At 35.8% G+C, this 13,654-nt stretch overlaps 2 protein-coding genes across 2 annotated transcripts; both read right to left on the bottom strand.

The window, feature by feature from the left end:
• Positions 1-1,761: 1,761 nt before the first annotated feature.
• On the bottom strand, positions 1,762-3,431 carry LOC140579238 (uncharacterized). The gene is made up of 4 exons (XM_072701643.1): positions 2,436-3,431; positions 2,117-2,272; positions 1,899-1,991; positions 1,762-1,806 (listed from the first exon to the last, which is right to left on the bottom strand). The coding sequence occupies exons 1-4, from the start codon at positions 3,429-3,431 to the stop codon at positions 1,762-1,764; spliced, it is 1,290 nt and encodes a 429-aa protein (XP_072557744.1).
• An 8,255-nt stretch (positions 3,432-11,686) lies between these two features.
• LOC111856816 (odorant receptor 131-2-like) lies at positions 11,687-12,673 on the bottom strand. The gene has a single exon (XM_023837071.2). It carries the CDS (start codon positions 12,671-12,673, stop codon positions 11,687-11,689), a length of 987 nt encoding a protein of 328 aa, XP_023692839.2.
• Positions 12,674-13,654: the final 981 nt, after the last annotated feature.

The raw sequence follows: 13,654 nt of genomic DNA, 5'->3' as shown, positions 1-13,654 counted from the left end.
GCTTGAAAGTGAAAAAGAAAAACTTCAGTGTGATATGTCCCATGAATGACACCATGTACCAATTTCAGATTGTTTTTTTTTTTTTTTTGAAAGAGCAAATTTCTGTTAATATTATATCCAAAATTTGTGATGGTTTTCGCTGTCATTTTACCAAATTATTTTTTTAAATACTTCTGTACTATTGTCTACTACTCTACTACATGTACTATTTTCGTACAATAGCCTCCAAGTGTATATTCTAACATCATTCAAGATAGAAGGCTTATATATACCTCATATACTCATATACACTCAAAAAAATAGCACTTTGGTTGAACATGATTTAATCGTGGACAGTGGTTCCACGTGATTACACCACATTAACTTAACACCACTGGATGATGTTAAACCAGCTTGAAGTATTTCTGTTCATTTTACATGAACAGATGACATTGAGTAAACATGATTTAAATACTTATTTTTAACTTGAATTAATGGTTTTTATTGAACTTCAATTAATCATGCCATCTTAAATTTAATCCTTGATGTTAAGCCGATATGTTTACATCACTTTTAATGAATCCCATTTAGTCAAGTTACTACTATACGTTATAAAATAATGAATATCACCCATTTTTCCCCATACTTCAATGACGACTACAGAGGCAGTAAATATGTAATAAATCCTTTTTACTAGGGAACAGCTTCAGCAGGTGTTACACTTTCAAAAACATTTCAAACACTTTAAAACAAGTTTAAACACATTAAGCCTGCATTTGTGACAATTTATATAAAACAAATGTGTACAGAAAGGTTTTCTTTCACAATGCAAAATGAAACCAACAGGTTCACATTCCTACATGTACAACCTGTTAATATATAAAAAAAAAAACTTAGCAAAGGGTGCTTGCTTTTAATGCATTTCACAACAAGAACGTAACATCTGCAATTCCACAGTAAAAAAAAAAAAAAATATATATATATATATTTATTTGTTCATCAGCCCTCCACTCAAATGCAAAACTTTACCAAACTGTGTGTCCGTCAAGCAGTCTGTAAATCTATTCCAATTCCAAAATGTGCCTGGATAACTTTTGTAAAGTTATAAGCAAACACAATGTGTGCTATGTGGAACATCTTTGAAAACTATTTAAAACATTCAAACGTCTTTCCTTCAAGAACAGTCAGAAGCTATTAAAACTATCATTTAAAAAAGAAAAGGCGTTTAAAAGGACAAGTTTAACAAAAAAATTAAAATATAGTCACCATTAACTAACCCATGAGTCATTGAAACCCTTGATGGTTTGCCTTGAGCTTCTGACTTAATTGGGTGAGTTAAGGACAAATGTAATTTTTAGGAAACTATTCCTCTTCACATATACCCTGATGTACCAAAAAAAAAAGACAATAAAAAACAATGTGTGAACATGAAGTATGAACATGTTTTGACTATTTGACACAAAAACATAGTTCCATGGTAAAGGTCAGTCTGTTCATCAGTCCTTTAATGAGGTGTAAAAAGCTTGGTCTTGAGCGCTTGAACTTTGGTGGAGAGTTTATGTCCATCAAGCTCCAGGAACACTTTTTGCAGTAGTTCAAAGGTGTATCGAAGCTCTTTCGGATAACTTAGATTTAGGGCATATATAAGCCCAATCAGCAATGCAACACCATTTGCTACATTACCAAGCCCTTCTAGTGCTGTAACTCCTTCAAGAACTACTCCAACATCCGCAGGTTCATCACCAACTTCACAACCTTCATATCTGATGACAAAAACACCTATCACCATTTCTTTGATTGCAGCTTATCTGCAATCAAATCTGCATCCTATAAACAGAACAAAGTACATTAATAATAATGTACTATAAAATGTATTGTTATACACAAAAAATATTGTCAAAATATTTAGGCAATAATACCATGTACTCCTTGATGAGATTGTCAGGATCCTCATTTAGGTAGACAAACAGGGCTTTGAGGACACACTCCCTCTTAACATTAATGCAGTCACACTAGGGAAAATAAAGAAAAATTAGCAACATGTACCAATCAACAAATACATCTTCAATTCACACAAGTCATAAGTGAGAAACAAAGATTAATTTATCTAGAAAAACAATTTTCAAAGTTATCATACCTGTGTAAGTGGCACAAGAAGTTTCCTTATCCTTTGTCCCTGAGCTCCACCTCTCTTGGCAAAGATCCTCAGAAGACTTGGAGTGTGTTCATCCAGCTTTGAGAAGAATTTTGAAATTAAGGCGACAGTTGTTATCCGTGCAAATTCAGCACAAACCTAAAACACAAAAATAGAAAAACACCACAACGTTAATGATGTATGCCCAAAAAAGCTAGCTAGCCTATGTGTTATAACTTGCTTATATGGTGAAATTATTTTATTTTGACTTATTGGCATTTTAATTTTATGTAAAATCTCACATAAAGACAGGGAGAATTACCTCGTTTTCTTGGAACAAAGCCGGCCATCTGCTCTTAAAGTCAGCAATAAGTGGAGATTCTTTGACAACCTCTTGTCTTCTCAATGCAAATGAAAGGTCCATTAATCTTCTCACAGTTTGCTCGTTGTTCTTCTTCTTAACCTCAGAAATTAGGGAGACTCTGATTTGCTCCATGCTGTCAGGAGTTTCACCAGGAAGAAATGAGGGACAAAAGTTAACTTCAGCTTTGCGTGGCTTCTTGACACCAAAAGCTGGATTGCTTACACCCATAGGTTTGTGCTTCATGGAATTAACGGTCACTTCACTACAACCAAGATTTCGCAGCTTGGTTCTGTAATTTGACATTTTATATTTAAGGCTTCTTTTCCAGCCACTGCAGCCTGTTAAGGATCCCTGTTCCTTCAGGCAAGGATGCCGTTTTATAAGGGCTTCAGCCACTTCATCAAATTCAGCATCAGAGAGGTACACTTTGAATTTTACTATTTCTTCAGCAAGTCCATCCAAAATGTCTGATTTCAGCTTTGGGTCTGGATTCAGTAGAAAGCCAGTTTTTTGGTATTCAGAATTGCCTTGCTCCAGCTTAATTTCTGCATCATAGGAGAAACGGGGCACAACAAAACATGTTGGCCAAGAACACCTTGTATTCGAAGTCAACTCTTGGGGGTCAAGGGATGAAGGTGGTGATACTTCAGAGGATGATCTTGAAGACAGAATGTCTGTGTCACATGATGAGGGAGATGGAGATACTGCTAAAGAGTCAAAGAGTTTGATGACCTTAAGGGTGCTTTTGTTCTGAACATCAGTTGTGGAAGTCAGGTTCACAAATTCATTGAAATCAGGGTCCATGATTTGAAGTCTGGTTTCTCCCATCAAATTACACTGTGTCTGTATCTCATTCTTCAATTCTGCCAAAGAACAAGGTACACCATTCTGAAGTGTCACTTTCTGGGCATTGTTCTCTCCCAGAATTACACGGAGGATGATGGTGGAGGTCATTTTTACAATCCTGTTGATGTGAGAGAGAAAAAAAAAAACTATTGTTTGCACTATAGGTACATAAGATTCATTCATACAGTTAAACAAGAAATATTTAAATGGCACCTGTTATAAATGAATTTGTCTTTTCAGTGACACCAAACGAAGACCTCCAACCTTGTAGTCAGCCAATGGATAGCCATCAGCTAATTCACTTAGTTCAAGAAAGAAAACCTCCCGTGATGGAGAAGAGGTCAGTTCAAAGGCCCTAAAATGGTCCCTATACCAACCACACAGACCTTTCAGTACAAAACTCAGTCCCTTCTGCACTATACAAATCTGAATAATTTCTGCAAATTCAGGGAGCCCATCTACAGAGTGACAAACAACAATCATCCCATTTCTGTAACTGAGGCCTTTACTGGTGACACTTGTGGTGATCTGGACGAATTCAGTGTCTGGGTACTTGTCTTGGACGACCTGTGTTATTTCTGTTCTCAAAACAGTCAGAGGCACTGTTGACACCGTTGATACATCTAGTGCAGATTTTTCAAGATGGTACGATTTCAAACTGTGAGAAATCATTAGCTGGTGCTTAGCTGCAAGTGTAAGGGGGATATTTTTGAAACAATTTGTAAGCCGAGCAACTTGCTTGAAAAAGCTGTGTTTGGCTTCGAAGCGCATAGTCCACAGATGCACAAGTGGACCATATGACTTGATAAGTGCAGGGTAGTGTTCCAAGAAGTGCTGTTTTGGAATTAACTTCACACCTGGAAAAACTTCCTGAAACCTCAGTCGGTGTTCAGAAATTTTGCCATCAAGGTATGCAATTGATTCATCAGTGTGAACTGGTGATACCACAAGCTCAACAATATCTTTGAGATCCATAAGCACCAGCCATGCAGGTTCATCTTCTGGCACCATGTGTCCTACAAGCAATGGAAGCAACCTTATCAGGTTCCAGTTCTCGTGAGCATTGCCTCCAATAGTATTCTGGCTGAACATTGAGCGAGGGATTGCATGAGGTCTGTTTGTCTTATCTGTCCATTTATAGGGAAAATGGACAATACGTTCATTGAGAAATTCAAATGTGAAGTACTTCTTTGATAAAAGCATTGATAAACAATGTTTAAGCTCAAATGGTACAACTCCTTCAAAAACATCATGCATGACATCTGGGGGATAGCCAGAGAGAACATGAAAATGAGCAAGGCGTGTGGAGAATACACATTCTTTTTTAACACCAAAACAACAGCTGCCAGTCTGCTGTGCAGATTTCAGGTGAGCATCATAGCTCTCTCTCTTTCTAAGGCTAAACCTACCTGACCGAACCTCATTAGTCTGAATTTCCGAGCTCTTTCCAGTGCAGAATCTGCAGTAATATTCAGAAGAAAAACTCTCAACATAACCAGCTATGCTATGGGCCCCAAGGTTGTCTGCAATCACAACATGAACAGTACCCTTCACAAAATGACCAACTGAAGGAATAAAAATGCCAACTTCTTCTAAATGTGCCAAGTCCTCAAGAAGAGGCTCAAGGATTTTTTTGAAGCCGTATTCTTTCACGTCATTACTTTTACACAACACAGCCAAGTAAATGGACGACATTGCTGCATGAGAACTTGTAGGCAAATTGCTTAGAGTCCAATACACTGCACAGAGCTTGTGTGCTCTTCGAGAGGTACCAAGAGGGTTACACACTTCGAAATCGTCAACATACAACCTTAACAAAAGTCTTAAATCATCTCCTGACAGGAATGCATTTTCCCTAAAGATACTTCCATCCTGATATGATGAATAAACAGCTTCATTACGCTCATATCTGTGGTTTGCCAGTATTGTTTCAATCACATCCTCCTTGGCTAACAGCTGTTGCAGGAATTTTAAAATGGGAACATACTGAAAAGTTTTTCCCTGTTGTGAATCAAGGATGTACTCAACAGGTTCAACAACACAGAAGTGACTTTTATAAAACTCCTTGCGCCGATACACTGTGCTTAGTGAACCATGCTGTTCTATTGCTGTGTGCAGTGGATGAGACTCACACACAGCTTTAGCAATGTCTTCAATAATTGCGTCATCACAGGCAAGACTGTGCTCCTGAAACAGATCTTTAAGCCTGTCACACGTAACAGTTTGGGATGAGGTACTCAACAAAAAGTGCAGCTCTTCTAAAAACTCATTAACTGCTATGCCTGGAACATGAAAGAAGTGTTCCAATTTCAATAACATTGCTGCAAAATTTTCAACAATAACACCAGGTAGGTCCTGAACTTCTGCACTGCTTTCAAAACGTACATTATCAGAAGCAACTTCATCAACCTGCACACTTTCGTGAATGTCGCTGTCAGACACATGTGTCCTAGATGTAGACACTACACCAAACTTAAAGTCACTCAATGAATGGGGAGTGTGTTTTCTGTTTTTGTGGGACCTAAAGGTACCGTAAACATTTGTCTGAAAATCACAACCAGAAAACATGCAAGTAACCACTTGGTTTTTCTTCAAATGTGTACCCATGTGAACAAAATAATCCTTTTCACAACAAAGTCCATTGTTTGAACACAAATGACAGCTGAATGTAGTCAGTTCTGATTGTGCAGGATCTTGATTTGTATGGACTCTACTAAGATGGACCAATAAAGCATTCCATGTCTTAAAAGAACAAGGACAACTTGAATGCATGCATGGGAATGAGTGGCTTCGGCCAAAGTGTTTATGCTTTAACTTGTAATGTTTCAACAACTCTGATCTAGAAGATGCTGAAAACTCACAGGTCTTACACTTCCACATATCTAAATGGGTCTTTCAGTGTTAAGCCAAAGAAAAGCGGTCAGACAATCTAGAAAAAAAGAATTTAAAAAAGTATTAGTTGATTATTGTAGTTCATGGTTTGAAACCATAGTAACAATAATCATTTCTATCTACAAATATAAGCTATTACAGCCGGGCCATATACAAAATTATGATATCTCGATATTGTCAAATTTCTATATTTTGCAATATGTTTGCATTTTCTTTTAAATACAAAAATTTGGATTTTCTTGTATCACCCATGAAAATTAAAGAAAAAAAAAAAGAACCATTTTAGAACAGCTATTAATAGAGTAAAATGCAAATGTATAAAATATATAAATGAATATAAAAAGGGGCAATACTGGACACTTGGAACAATGTTTTAGTTAAGAATGCTTGAACTTAAATTATACTAAATTTGCGATATTCCAAAATTCTACAATGTCCTTAAAATTACTGTGATATTATCTCTAATATTCAATGCATCTCCCAGCCCTAATGGCTATTCTATCATAAAAGCAGTTGGATCAACAGACATGAAATCACAATGATGGAAATGGATGGACATACAAGTTACCTGTTCGTTTGCGGTTTATTAGTTTATGGCTAACTCATCTCATTTATCTCATTTAGGCTAACAATCGTGCATTTTGTCATAATAACACATCAGTATCAACCGACATCATAAAACAGTTTGATAATATTGTTTGTAATAACAGTGATGGAAACGGATGAACACGTACCTGTTTGTTTTAAGCAGTTAATGGCGCGGAGATCTATTTCAGACATGCGCAGCCGTAAGGCATTTTATGATTGTTGCCGCCAGGATATGCAAATTACATCACAGCAAATTTCCGCTTCCTTTAGCTTGAGAATGTCGTTTATTTTCAGGCTGTTTTGACAATCAGTCTGACTGACTTTATAAAAACACACATTTTATATGTGCGATTGACTTTTATAAAACATTACTTGTATCAGTCTGATTGTTTATCTAGTTTCTTCTTCTTTTTCTTCTTCTATGGATTTACTGGCGGGTCGCATACCAACTTTTTAGGTGCATACCGCTACCTCCTGTGCTGGAGTGTGAAGTGATTTCAGACTAGGTGTATATTGTGATGTCAATATTGTATTTTTAAGTCCAATGTTCTTAATGAATTGTATCATTTTTTTTTATTATTTTACCAGATCCTTGTTAAGTGTTTAAGAACATAAGAACATAAGAAATTTACAAACGAGAGGAGGCCATTCGGCCCATCAAGCTCGTTTGGGGAGAACTTAGCTAATATCTCAGAGTTGTTAAAATCTTATCATTTAATATGTTGAATACGTTGCATAAGTTCTGTAATTCTCTTCTAGTTTATTCTTTCAAAATAAAAGTTTTTACATTAGTAAGTAAGAATCATTTTATGTGCTTTATTTTTCAAAACTTAGAAACTAGACGTTAGACAAAATAAATATGAACAACAGTAAAGGCCTTAATTTTTTTAAAATACAATTTTCATTTATGTTGCTTTGCACTAAATGTGCACAATAAATGTTGATTATTAAACTCCACATTAGCTTTATTTTGTCACTAGACATGCCAATAGGCTAATGTGTGCTTCATTTGACACAAACCAAATACCCTTTAAATGGATATAATGCATTGTCTTTCAAATAACAGCAATTTAAGGCAAATAACAAACTTAAAAACAACAATAACCATTTAATTGCACTTCTATAATTATATTCAAGCTATAAATTAATAAACAAAAAATATTTAAAATAAAGAATAAATATTATGTAAGTTATAATATATTTTTTTTTATTCAGTCATAACAGTTTGACTGAGCTAAGTGATTGAAACATGTACTTTTAAAATGAAAACTTTATGTTAAACCAACGAGTGAGAGTTTTTAGTCAGTTTAACATGACACAATCATGTTGAAATGAAAAATAGCCACAATGGCATTAATTCAACATGAATTGTTAAGGTAAAGTGAACAGAACTGAAAAATCATTTTTTTGAGTGTACTAGGTAAAATAAAATGTGAAAGGTAGCACTAATCATAAGGTTAGTTACAGAGATACTGAAGTAACAAGGAATAATATATCTTAAATTTTTATATATCCACAAATAATATTGCCATTTTCCTATAAAAAAAAGTTTCAAGGAAATTAGAATAATCCTTTTTGGGAAAACATACTGCCAAAATATGCATAATTTAACATACAAAACTATATTTAGGAAGATCTGTGGAACTCAGTTGTTTGTGCAGCACCAAATAACTTCTAGATGTGGTATCAATACTGCACAGAATCAAAATTTAGTTGCAAGAAAGTGAAAACTAGTGGCAATATTAATTTTTGAAAATTAAAGATTCTTTGTTTGGGTAATATTTATTAATTTGATTACTGAAAAACGTTCAGCAACAACTATTTACATGAATATATGTGGCAAATTATCCTTAGGGTTTCTTGGATGTTCAGTACTTTTACTTCCCAATCCAGTGAAAAATAAACAATTGGTGATGCTTAAAATACACATAACAAGAATCACAAATAGACTAAAATTCGTAACAAAAGGTTCCGCAATGTCCCATGAATTTAATGGAAATTTTCTCATGTTTTCAGGAAAATCCATGACACAAATTGGCAGGTCTAGGTGAGTTGGTATGGAATGACCCGTAACTCCTCTCCAGCTGGGACTGGGCAGCCTGCGTGAAACGTGTCATCATCCCCCTCCACCATTCCTGTGTAAGTTCCACCAGACGAGGGCAGCATTCTGAAATATCAATGATATAATATGGTATGGGTGGAATGAATAAGCAAACAATCAAAAACCAGAATTAAATTTGTGGATTTTAGAGAGGCAAAAAATGTTCACGGATGATCTATAACCACTTAGAAGAAACATTATAAAAGTCAAACATAATGTACAGTCATACCTCAATGTAAAAATAAAAAAATTAGTAGTGCATGGCGCTAGGGGATAGGGTAAGTCTGACCCGCCCCCCTTCCCATCATCCTCTGCAGTCACCTCCCCATTGGGAAGTGTCCACAGCTATGAGTTGATTGTGATGTATGAAAGGTATGAGGGGCTCAGTCTAGGAAGGCAGAAGTATGAATGCCCAATTATTTATCTAAAGACTTTAATTAAAAAAAAAAACCAAAATGTGTCTGTCTCCATTTCCTCCACAACCTGCCTCTCCCGCTAATTCATAATGCTGTAATGTACTACTTTGTACCACAATGATACAACACAATTCACGAGATTAAACACCTTGAAGTATATCTATTCATCAAGGGTATAACATTTGTTCTGTCCTAAGTTTAATTAAAAATGAAAAAGGTTCATTTAACTCTACCATAGGAACATGCCATACATGAAGGCTTGTGCACCACCTAGTATTCTGCCCTCGAACTTGCATACTGGGCAAGGTTCTGACAAATAGCTAAAAATAAAGCAGCACACATAAGTTTTCCTTTTATTGCGTTTCTTTGTAAAACAGAGGAAAACACAAAAAAAAACATTTAATCAGATACATTGAAGTTCCAAAACAATTCCCATGATAATTTAACCTGTGGCTAATTAACATAAACAAAGCATTGATCAGAACTCTAATATATTGCTGCATTCAATTTTGTAACTGTACCAAATAAGTATTGCATTAAACGTATCATCACACAGCAGGCGTGGCCAGTTTTATCCACAATGGGCTGGTGTGTATGCAGGTTTTTGGAATAACCTTTAGGTCAGCTGTTCAAACCCAGGTGTGAGGACTCTTCAGCCAATCAGTCCTCTAATTAGCAATCTAATTAGGGAGCTGCAGTGAACACCAGCACGCACAAGGGCCAGTCTTATCTGGCGATAACCACTGCGCCACTGTACATGTTTTAAATTAAAGATATGGCAGAATGCAGCTTTTTGCAAATTTTTCCTCTCTAGCAGCACTTTGAACATGTTGCCAGTCCATTACAGGAGACACAGAAGTGCCCACTATGGGCAGTGTAGATGGGCAATTAGTAGGCAAGCATGTCTTCGGGCTAGAGGAAGAAACCTGCACAGCGTGGGCAGGACAAACGAAGTGCAGAGCAGTGGTAGGATTCAGCTGCTCATCCCTATTGGTGTGAGGCACCAGTGCCACTAACTGAGCCCCCACACTGCTCCTTAAGCTTAAGTCACTTTAAGAATATTGGGATATCCTTAATTTAGCAAGTTAAAAATCTGTATGTAAGTATAAAGTTGTATTGGAAAGGAGTCCAGATGAGTGGCACCAGTGCATTTTGGATTTTTTCTTGAACAAACTGTTAGAAAAAGTTACTTTTATGTATTGCTCATATTTCAGCAACAAAGAACTTGCAATTACCATTTCTGCTTTTTTAGAGAGGAGGACAGATCAGGTGTGTCAAATCTCTCAAGAGGCTCTTCCTGGTATTTTCAGCTTATTATGGGAAAAAGCAATAGTTTTGTTAGGTTGCAGAGTAAAATCTATTTTCTCTGTCTTCTGAAGAGAAATAAACAAAACTCCCAAGAGTACAATTAAATGCATACACATAACAGACATATTAGTTATTAACAGTTAATCCCTGAGTAGAGAAATATTACAGTGGAGTGTTTTTCTTCTTTAGCTTTTCTTACGAGCTCTTTGATTTCATTACAGTAAATAAAAAATGGAAGGCATTAACCTGTATTCTGCAGCTCACCATGAACCATAGTTTCAAATTAAGCCTTTTTTTTAATTAATAAGAAAGGCGGATGCATTTTGAAAAAAAAATGGATTCTTATGTATTTTTACACGTCAATAAAAATGTATTTTTAAATTCATATTTTTCATATTTATAGTTTTGCATGTAAAACCACAGATTTTTCTTTATCATATTTATTATTCAATCTCATGCTTTATGAATAATGATACATAACATACTGTGTCAGCACTATAAGGGAAATCCAAAGCTATTTTATTTAGCTATTTTATGTCCTACAGAACATACTGCTCACTGTATTTTTCAGGAACTGGTCATATACAGACTTACAGGGCAGCAACTGACCAAGAAGCTATTTTCATAGAATATGTACCACCTTTTGAGATGTTTTTTGTCTTCAGAATTCCTCACATAGAAATAATATTGTCAGAATTAATGTTTTATCATTGCATATATGTAAACATAAGGAGTGGCAAGGTGGCTTAGTAGGCAGTTAATTAAACTATTTATGTACTTACATGAAGCTGGGGTGTGTGGCACAACAACATATCTAAAAAAAAAAACCCTGAATAGGTTAAGCGGTTACAGAGAATGGGATGGATGCATATGAGATCACTGCCCAGTGATGGGTTGGCGCCCCATGCTATGTTGTTCCCTGCCTTGCGCCAGTAGCTTCCAGGGTAAGGCTTAAAACATTAGCAGAAATATAGAAATATAGAATTTGAGCTGATCCTGACCCTGTTTTCTCAATTGTACTGTACTTTGAATAAAAGTTCAATAAGTAAACATATTGGTTATGTACACGTATTTGCATTAGAATTGGAGGTCCCCTGATCAAGAACTGGGCAGATATTTTTATTCATCCCAAAAAAGAAATTGTATTTCAAAGCCAGGAAAAACTTTGCATCTCTTAGTCCGTAAATAAGAGAGCTCAGGCAGCGTGGCAAGATCAAAAACAAGACAAAGTTGGAGTATCTGACATTCACAAATAGCGTTATATCAATTTTCATGACAGCTGATTCAATAAACGGACACCAGAACTGGATGAAACAAAGAACCAGCTGGAAGGCATGAAGAATGACAGTTCTGAGACATTTAGAGGCAGACTTCTTACTCTCAGCGGAGGCCAGTCTAGCGGCGACCACTATTTTGATGTAGGTAAAAGTAGTAATGGCAGACAATACCAGAAAATACAGCTGAGATATTCCTGTTCTTAGGAGGCTGTGCCAACTGCTCAAGTTCATGACATCGAAATTGCAGACAGCTGAGGAGAACCAAAAGCTGAATGGGGCCACAGATAGTAATGCAAATAATTCAGTCAATGAAGGTATGAAGCTGAATAGCCACACTAAGAGAAGACCTATCAGCCTGGTTTTAGGGTTGGAGATGTCAGCATGTCTTAGAGGCAGGCAGATGGCCACATACCGTTCCAGGCACATGACTACTAGGGTCAGGGGTGTGCCGTAAGTGAACCCATCCATGAAGACACAAAGTATAACGCACAGAATGCTGGTAAGTGGATACTGGAAATAAGCACCAAGAACAGCCAAGTCTGTCATCAACATCAGAGTGGAGTCCAGGAACAGCATCTGTGCAAACAAAATGTACCGTGTGTCAGTTCGAAACACCTCCTGTCTGATAAAGGTAAAGATCATGAGAGAGTTGACACAAAGTAAAAGTCCTATCAGCCCCTGCACTACCACCACCTTATTATTTACTGATGAGTAAAACATCTGTATAGAGCTGGAAATGCTCCTGTTTTCTGTGATGTTTATTTCCATTTTGTTTTTCCTAAAATAAAAAGAGGAAAGAATTATACATTTGAATAAGCATGCAGGCTCTTTTTGGATACATTTTCATTAAATACAGTAAAGTGCAAATATTCAGATAATTCTAATACAGATACAATTATTCTTATTGCACTTTATTGCATCTATTATAGTAAAACAATATTTAATATTTATTAATCAATATTCATAGTTTAATAACAAAGGTATTATTAATGTATTAATAAGAACAAGAAAATGAACATTTAAATTACTTTTATGACAAACCTCATCTGTATCCATGTTTTTACATGCTTTTGAAATATTAGGAAAAACATCAAACTTGCGAATGAAGTATCCCTGTTAAAGAGTTTAAATGTTAATTTACCTTTTAAAGCGTATGGCAATTGAATGCACAATATTCATTGACAACATTGCATCTACCATCCCTTTATATGTTGGAGCTGAACATGTAGTTCAACTGTATCATCTTGAGATTTTTGAGCCATGGGAACAGTTGCATCACTGTTGTCTTGCATAACAGAAACCCAAAATGAACTTGGTGTCTGTGGGTTTTAGTGCTAATGCAAGTTATGATAAAAGTTCTAGATAATGAGTTTTCAAATAAATACCACTTATTTTGTACTGGGTGCAGTAAAGGTTAATATATAGATGAAATTTTGTCTAACTAGATATTCTATCCAGAATCAAATTACCCATTATTATCCAAATAACACAGTTATATGTGTCTACATGATTCCATATGGATGAATAATTAGTCAGGAAAGGTTAATCTATAGTTTGTCTATAGTTATCTAGCTAATGCTAGTAAGTATGGTGCTTGGGGACCAGCTGTACTCCTGTCATATAAAAGGCTGAAGTTGTATCTAATCCATTTTCTGTAAGCAGTTGTCCTATTTAGGGTCATAGCTATTGCCTCAGGAAAGCATTAAAAATCAGTACACATAAAAGTAACGTGAATGAATGTTACTTTTC

This window comes from Paramormyrops kingsleyae, chromosome 17 (genome assembly GCF_048594095.1).
Source record: "Paramormyrops kingsleyae isolate MSU_618 chromosome 17, PKINGS_0.4, whole genome shotgun sequence".
NCBI classification, from domain to species: domain Eukaryota; kingdom Metazoa; phylum Chordata; class Actinopteri; order Osteoglossiformes; family Mormyridae; genus Paramormyrops; species Paramormyrops kingsleyae.
The sequence above is the reverse complement of the archived record's forward strand: the minus strand, read 5'-3'. Positions and strand labels throughout refer to the sequence as shown.

Excerpts from the sequence above, each read along its gene's own strand:
- LOC140579238 (XM_072701643.1), bottom strand. The coding sequence starts at position 3,431 with ATGACCTCCACCATCATCCTCCGTGTAATTCTGGGAGAGAACAATGCC. Across the intron at positions 2,273-2,435 it reads CTTTGTTCCAAGAAAACGAG|GTTTGTGCTGAATTTGCACG; the intron begins GTAATTCTCCCT and ends TTTGTGTTTTAG. Across the intron at positions 1,807-1,898 it reads ATCTCATCAAGGAGTACATG|GATGCAGATTTGATTGCAGA; the intron begins GTATTATTGCCT and ends TTCTGTTTATAG.
- LOC111856816 (XM_023837071.2), bottom strand. The coding sequence starts at position 12,673 with ATGGAAATAAACATCACAGAAAACAGGAGCATTTCCAGCTCTATACAG.